General features: G+C 53.9%; 1 protein-coding gene across 1 annotated transcript; it reads right to left on the bottom strand.

Moving 5' to 3' along the window:
- Nucleotides 1-7,503: 7,503 nt before the first annotated feature.
- Nucleotides 7,504-7,875, bottom strand: LOC133279806 (transmembrane protein 100-like). The gene has a single exon (XM_061473972.1). It carries the CDS (start codon nucleotides 7,873-7,875, stop codon nucleotides 7,504-7,506), a length of 372 nt encoding a protein of 123 aa, XP_061329956.1.
- Between the last annotated feature and the right edge of the window lie 282 nt (nucleotides 7,876-8,157).

Genomic DNA, 8,157 nt, shown 5'->3' with positions numbered 1-8,157 from the left:
TTATCTCCTCTCAGAAGACTGAAAAGAACCTGTGTTCTCCCCCAGCAGTTCTGCCTTCTCTTAGACCAGCTTTTGCCATCCTTCCTCCTGCCTCCTGTCCTGGAGGACCACGCCTGTTCCTTTGCAGGCCTACCAAATAGCATTTTTCCCAGAGGGATGCCTGCAGCAGCAAGACCTAGAACAAGCTATTACTTGCAAACAGATGCTACAAAGTGCCCATAATGACCCTATGTAACCCACCAGTTTAGGGTTTTCCAAGTTTGCTGCCAGTAAATAGCCTTGGGTTTGCTCTGATTTTTAACCCACTTCAGAGCATTTGATCCTGTGCCATGACTTAGTGGAGACAAGTCAGATTATGACCTGCTGTACTAATTCTTTTCAATACAAAGGTGAGATATTACTATGTACCTGGAGCTGGGAGTGCAGCTCCATCTGCGCCTCTAATGGACACTAATTTGAGTCCAGCATAATACTGTCATGGCCTCTGGCATTTTACCTTGATAATGTCATGGTATTTGTAGTCTTTTTAATACATTTCATGACACAATGCTGTTTTGTACCTGGTTTTCATGAGATCAATGAGAGGGAATGATAACCTTTTATCATTTTCTTCCACCTCCACAAACTGCATATGTTTGGATTCAGGAAAACAGATCTTTTGCATCCCTCCAGGCGGGAAGACATTGTGGTCAGAGGGAGGAAAGGACAGCGAGGAACATGGAGGTTCCTTGTTCTGCTGCCTCTCAGTCATTTCATATTGGATCAGCTTCTTCCTCCCACCAAGTACAAGCCTGCTTGCAGAGGCTTCCTCCTCAGCTCTGCCTGCTGAGCACCAGCAACTCTGTTTTCAGTAGAAAGACAGCAGAATTGTGTCTTAAAAGTTGGCATCCCAAGGATGGCTTAGCTGCATTCTCAGGTTGCCCAGAGAAGCTGTGGCTGCTCCATCCCTGGCAGTGCTCAAGGCCAGGTTGGACAGGGCTTGGAGCAACATGGTCTAGTGGAAGGTGTCCTCACAGCCATGTCCCTGCCTGTGCTCAGGGGGAAGGGTCCTCAGCTGTGCCTCATCCTCCAAAAGAGCAGGATTTCAGACCTCTGGAAGGAGCCACTTGCACCTGCTGTGGAGCCAATGCTCCTGCCCATCTGCTTCTGCTGTGCTGCACCGAGCTGCCAGGGATTGAGGGTGGGCTCATGTCACCTCCATCAACACAGGAGGAAGGAGAAGTTTGTCCCTGCTGCCTACAACCCGGTGGGATCTGACTGGGCAGTGCTGTAGGATGTTGCTGAACATGGCACAATGCCTGCCCATCGTCTCTGCCTAGTACTATCCCTGGTTCAGGCACAGGCTGGATTCCAGCACACCCCATGTCCAAATACATCCATCACCTGCATGGACAAGCATGTTGTGTCTGGGCTGAACTTGGCCTCTCTGGTCCTGTACATGCACTGGCAGCTTAGCTCACAGGAGAGCGGAACTCAAGCCTCAGCTCTGGCAAATGCCATGTGGAAAATGTGACTGAAACACTGGGATTCTGCACCTCAGTTCCCTGTGTCAGGGGAAGAAAACACCCACCTCAGTGCCTTCTCAGTGTGAGCATCTTCAAGCAGGGCTTGTGCAAAGGGTGCCTGGCTGAGGCGAGTCTCTGGGCACTGCTCCAATAACCTTTCTGCCAGCAAAGACATTTATAATGGATTTCTTTCAGCCCTGTGCTAAAACCTGCACTGGTTTTAACTGCTGTTTGAGGCAGCTGCCATCCAGTGTCAAGAGATTTGCTCCTGGGAGCTGTCAGAACATCGTCATGATGCTTTGCAAGAAGGATCCTTAAGATGTGGTTTGATGTCATGGTGACAAACAAGGTTAATAAACTCCAGGCTAATACAGGAGGCACCTTTGAGCTGGTTGCACACCGGCTTTTTCCAGGTCTCCGGGGTGGTCTCTGAACTCAGCTTGCATGTGGTGATACAGGAAGAAAGCACAGCATTGCTCCAGGGAGGGATCAGCACTGGTTGAGAAACTTCAGTGGTAATATGCCCTCATCCCTGCAGTGTTCAAGACCAGGCTGGACAGGGCTTAGAGCAACCTGGTCTAGTGGAAGGTGTCCCTGCCCGTGGCACGGCGTTGGAAGAGCTTTACGGTCTCTTCCAACACAAACCATTCCATGATTCTATGGTTCTGTGAAGGTGATGTTTCCTCAGATTGGTCTTTGCATTTGGTGGGAATCCTATCTCCCTGCTAGCCTCTAGCCAGGAGCCCCTGGCACAATAGTAGGCCTCATAGGAGGAGGGCATAGGCCAAGATTTGGACAGAGATTTGGACAATCTCTGGGCAGCAAAAGGGTAGGAAGGTCTCATGTCTTCAGGTTTGGGGAAACTTTGCAGCAGCTTTAGCCTTTGAACACCACCAGAGCCTTTGTTACAATGAGCCCCCCATTTCTTTGCAAGATACCCAGCATCCTTCCCAACCTTGCTGTCCTTAATCCATGTAGAAACCCCAGAGGAAGATGGTGTAAACCCAAACCAGGGCTCAACAAACAGTGATGAGAGGAGCTGAATCAGCCCCTCAGGGTGAGTGGTAGCCTCAGGCCCCACTTGAACTCCCAGACCTCCACCTCCCCTCCTGCACGGGTGATAGGGACCTCACCAGGGCCACAGGGATCTGCCTTGGTGCACCACTGAGTGCTGCAGCTCTGTTTGGGGTGGAGGACACCCCAAATTAAAGATACAGCCATATCTGAGTCATGTCACTAAGATTTGCTCAGGGCTCCCAGGAGAAGGTGGGACATCCCTGCAGCACATAAACAGGGCTAGTGTGCAATGATAGCTCTGTGACAGTGAGTCCTCCAAGCACACAGACTCTGTGGATTTGGAAAAAACTTTTCTGTAAGAGCAAAATATTCATAGACTGATAGGATCATAGAAACACAGACTGGTGTGGGTTGGAAGAGACCTTAAAGCTCATTCAGTTCCAACCCCCTGCCACGGGCAGGGACACCTTCCACTAGACCAGGTTGCTCCAAGCCCTGTCCAACCTGGCCATGAACACTGCCAGGGATGGGGCAGCCACAGCTTCTCTGGGCACCCTGTGCCAGTGCATTTGGGGCATCTTAAATCACCATTCAAGCACTCCCCCTTGGGAGGGGGATGCTGCTTTAGGTGGTCTAAGGGTAATTTTCACATTCCCCAAAACCTGCTCCCATTGTTGAGTCGGTGACTGGCATCCAGCCCCTTGTCCTTGCCCTGGACAAGGCTTTCCATGCACAGCTGGGGAAAAAAGCTGTTCAGATTCCCATCCACCTCCCTGCAAAACAAAATCACTGAAAGGAGAGTAAATAAATCAATTTCTTAGCCATGAATCCAGCCCAGCTGTCTTGGAGTTACTCATTATTTTGCCAAATAGCCACGCTTGGATGTTCCTGTGCTTCCCTGTGCACATGGATTTGTTTTTACCATGCTGAGAATGGAGCCGGAAGCTGTTCTGCTGCGGCAGGGGTGAATGTCTCAGGGTCTGCAGGTTTCCATGTTCCTTATGGGATTAGGAGTCCCTCAGCTATCAGGCAGGACCATGGCTCGCCTGAGCCTCTGCTTCTGGATGGGAGATCAGCTTCACTTCTTGTGTTGGGAATTTCCAGGCCCAGCTGACACCTGGAGAAGCAGCAGAAATAAACACATTTTCATCTGTGTGGCTTGTTTAGGAATCTGGGATGTGTGTCTTTTTCTAGGGCACCCAGTGCAGCCCAGACACACAGTCATGCACAGGGGTTGCAGCCTCCTCTGGCTGCAGCTTTTTCATGGCACCACTGGGAGCAGGGGACACAACCCCTACTAATGGCATCTGTGCCGACCTCTGGCTCCCACTCCAGCACAAAATGTTGTCCCCTTGTCCAGGACCTGCTGGCCAGGTGCTTCCCTTCCTGGTGGGACAGGGAGCAGGTAGAGCTGCAGATCCCATTCCCCATGGGGAAGGCGAATGGGGTCTCGTTGCATCCACCCCAATATCTGAATGTCAGGTGAAGGCAGGGATGTTCCCATTACAGGAAGCACCCAGCCTCTGTGTTAGACTGAGCTCTGCCACCAGCCACCTTGATGGCCAGGTGATTTTGCTGAGGCTTCATTCCTCCATCAGATGTACTGGGGTCCTGCAGCAGCCAGGAAAAATTGTCCCTTCCAACTGTCCCTCTGTCACTGCATGTCTGAATGGCTCCAGGTTTCAGTCTCTGCAAAAGGGAGTGGGAAACAGGAGCTCCTGCTGGGTACCCTGCAGAGACTTGAGCTTGAAGCCCAGTCTGGCCTGGAGAGATCTACCTCATGCAGCTAAACCCAGGCAGCAGGAGCGGACCCATGTGTCAGCCAAGATAAGAAACTTATGTCAGATTTATTTTAAGGATGCATATTTTTGTTTTACAGTTTCCCCTTTGTAGCTGTTCCCAATCTGGTAGCAATGAGTTTTAACCCTTCACTTTGATGCAACAAAACCTCAGCTTCTCCTTTTAAGCCTGTTTAGTGTGGAAAGGGGGTTTGGGCAAGATTGGCAGAAATGGGGCACACCACTGTTGTGGAAGTGGTATACATTAACAGGGATGGGGTGTTGTTATGAAGAGAGCCATGGGGAGGCTGTCACTGGAAGCAGGTTTGGGGTCCTTAGGGTGAGAGAATATTCCCATTACACTGGAGGAGCAGCCTCTGATGGAGGATATTGGTGCAGCTCAAGGGGCAGGGATGTATGGGTGGGATGCTAGGGTGGGATGCTCTCCAGAGCCACTCCAGCTTGCACAGGGATGGAAACAGTTGGATCCAGGAAGCTCCCACACATCTGCATGCTACCAGCAGGGACTCAAGGATGAGGGTGAGACGGTGGGGTTGTCTGCCAGCAAATGGAGCGCCATCAGCTCTATCCTGCACACTGCTTGAGGAAGTGCAACATGGAGTGGTGTCAGCAGGGTGGCATGGTTTGGATCCCTGGTTGCTCTCTGAGTGAGGACTGACCATGTAGATTATTTTATCTTCTTCCGTTCAGTTTCTTTGCTGAACAGGGTTTCACTTCCCCATCCGTCTATTCCTGCAGCCGAAAAAACGGCTTGACCCTCTTTTAAGGAGATGAATTTCTCCAGTATTTGCCCTTCATCCAGTGCCTGCAGCAGCCACAGTCCCTGCTGGGATCCATCCATGTAAATAACCCCCTTGCAGACAGCAGGAGGGATTTTGTGTGTGTGCATTTTAATACAGAAATTAAATCCAGCAAAGCCTTTAACAGGCACAAAAGGAGTATCAGCCTGTGTGGGACTTCTCAGCCCAGGACCAGGCAGGGCTGGTGCCGGCTCATCCAGGCTCTCTCTGGGATGGGTAAGCACTGCCCTGCCCACAGTTGCTCTGTGGGAGCAGGAGAAGAGGGGAATCCAGGTTTTCAGATCAATAAAGGGTGGGATGCAATGGGGCCTGATGCCAGAAATCTGGGGCTGGTTAACGAGGCTTCCCTGGGATGCATCCGAACAACCCGCCCCTGCATCCTGTTCCAATGAGGTTTGCTTTTCAGAGTGCAGGAGAAGGGCTGAGCACTGTAAAAGCAACCTAGGTTTGGGCAGGTTGACAGGATTAGGAGCAGGGCTGATGGCCCTTTCAGTGGCTTTGAACAGTGGGATGAGCAAAGTGGAAGCAGAGGCATTTACAGGCAGCCACAAGCCTGTTTGCTGAAAACTAGAACAAGAAGGAGGATCTAAAAACTAAGGTGTAATAACAGTGACAATAAAACTCAGCCAGGACCTCAAGTTCTCAATAAACCAGCACTTTGCTGAGCCCCTGAGCTTGCACACCACTGGTTTGCTTACCCCAGGACAAGCTGAAACAGTGAAGTTCAGATGCACAAACACCCTGAAGCAGGGACCAGGCTTCAGAGACAGCCCACGTTCAACCCTGGCTCAACTCATCACCCGCTGAGCCCTGGGCCCCCTCGGCAGCACTGCCGCATCTCCTGACCACTCAGGGGTACAGTGTGGGTCAGACTTGTGTCCCCAGACCTCCCAGACTTGCAGTATCTGGACATGCCTTTGCACGACTGGCACTCCAAGTCCTAATAGCCCAGAACATCCCAGTATCACAGGCATGGCTCTGGACCATGCACACAGTGGCTTTCTTCTCTCAGCCATGGAGCACAATTTACTCATGGGGGTAGAACCGGTGAGGGCAAAGGGTGGCATGTAGCATATAGCATAACACGCTCATGAGTGTCCCAGACCCACAGCTCCCCTACACACCCGGCACAAGCTCGGCTTTGCTCTCGCGTGCCCCTGCTTGTGGCTTTTGGCATTATTCCCTCTCTCCCGCCGCGCATGGAAAGTCTCCAGCGCTGACAGCCTAGAGGGTGGCTGCACTCTGTAGTTGTTGGCACAGCCCCTTAGTACCCGAGTCTGAAGAAGGGATGGTCTGGGGAGGCCTCTTTGGGTGCAGGGCACAGAGCAGAGCTCGTCCCGGAGCCTCCAGACAGCCCCCCCGCCCCCCCGCCCACGCTTCATGCTTGGGTTTTAGGGTAAAGAGCTCAAAGAAAAGAACAGGAGCAGGCATTCGGTTTCCAAAAAAGAAAAAAAAAAAAAGAAAAAAGTGGAAAAAATGTATTTGCTCCTTTTTAATGCAACTCCAGCTGCTTCTCTGGGAAGAGAATTGCTTTCAGGCTCCCACAGCTGGGGGATGCTGCTGTGAATTCACAGCACGAGCCCCCTGTCCCTGGGCATCCCAGGCAGATGGACCCCGCGCAGTGAGGACCGGTCCCCCAGGATTCCACGGCTGGATCACACGCACGGTGACAGAAGGAGCCCGGTTCCTCCTCGCTTGCCACGCTGCAAACTGCAAATATCCAACAGCCGCTGCCCGTGGGACTGCGCAGCCTGAGCCGCTCGGTTCCCTGCATGGGGAGGTCCATGCTCTCCCCGTCCCACTCATCTCCAGACCTCCCCTTGTCCCCCCTGCTGTCCCCGTGGCTTTCCTGAGCCGGCCGCTCTCACGCACTGGCGTTCGGTGTCTGCTGCAAGCCCTCCCCCGCCCCGCACCTCTCCGGGCGCTCCCTGCACCCAGCGGGTTTCTCTGGAAACTCCTTTCGTCCGGAGCCACGAGGGTCCTCGCAGCAGGAGGAAAACACGAGCGGACAGAAGCAGCATCGGTTCTTTCTGACGCCGGGCAGGGCTGACCGGGCTGTCTCGGCATGCCCAGCACGGGCAGTGCTGTGGGCTCGCTGCGATGCGTGGCGGGGACGGGCAGCGGGTCCGTGCGTGGTGACACGCTCCTCGGGACACTCTCCAGGCTCTTCCTTTGCAGTCCTGGGCAGCGCGCGGGAGCCCCCCTCATGGCCAGGGCCTGCTCCTGCGTGGACAATGACGGCAAGCTGACCTCGGGCAGGGTCCGGACCCTGCAGGTGCGGCAAAGCCGGTGCTGTCACCCCTGAGCAGCGGGGCGCTGGACAGAGCAGGGTGTCTAAACAGGGAGCTCCGGGTGGAGCTGCGCCTCTGCCCCCAGCCCGGGTCATAGGGCTCCCTGCTCTAAGGAGATAGGCTCCTGGCGTTGCCTCTTGCGCTGCCTGTCCCGCTTGGCACGCCAGCACACATAGGCCGCCACCAGCAGACCCATCCCGAAGATCAAGGTGGCCACCGAGACCACCTTAGCAATGTCCATCTGCGGGCCATTGATGGTGAAGGTGATGCACGTCGCCGCCACGCCGATGACCACGGAGACGATGCCGAAGGGGAAGATGCAGCGGTACCAGGATTTCTCCGTCCCACCCGTGGCCAGGGCCAGCTTGTTGAGCGTGGCGGTGGAGTCAGTGGCAGCTGGCAGCGGCAGTCCTGGCTTTCCTCCCTGCAGGCAAGTGAGTGAGTTGGACTTGCAGCCCATCATGTTGGCGAGAAACCCCAGGAAAGACCAGTGCAAACTGCAGGTGGGTTGGATGCCGGTCGCTGTACCACCACGAGCTGCAGCTGTGCTGGTGACGGAGAGAAGAGGCTGGATCCTACATGGTCAGCATTGTTTAGCTTGGGCTGCCTCGATGCAGCCGGGCTGCGATCTCACTGCTGCTGCTCTCACTCCCAGCTCTGGTTCCCGGCTCCTTTGCAGCCAGACAGAGCAAGGAGTGGAGCGAGGATTGGTGGTGGCAGCAGTGATCTCATGTGGTGGGTGGGT

This window comes from Pezoporus flaviventris, unplaced genomic scaffold (genome assembly GCF_033815535.1).
Source record: "Pezoporus flaviventris isolate CSIRO_AGI_PZ_B2104156 unplaced genomic scaffold, CSIRO_AGI_Pfla_v1 ptg000078l, whole genome shotgun sequence".
In the NCBI taxonomy this organism is placed as follows: domain Eukaryota; kingdom Metazoa; phylum Chordata; class Aves; order Psittaciformes; family Psittacidae; genus Pezoporus; species Pezoporus flaviventris.
This window is presented reverse-complemented; position numbering and strand designations above follow the sequence as displayed.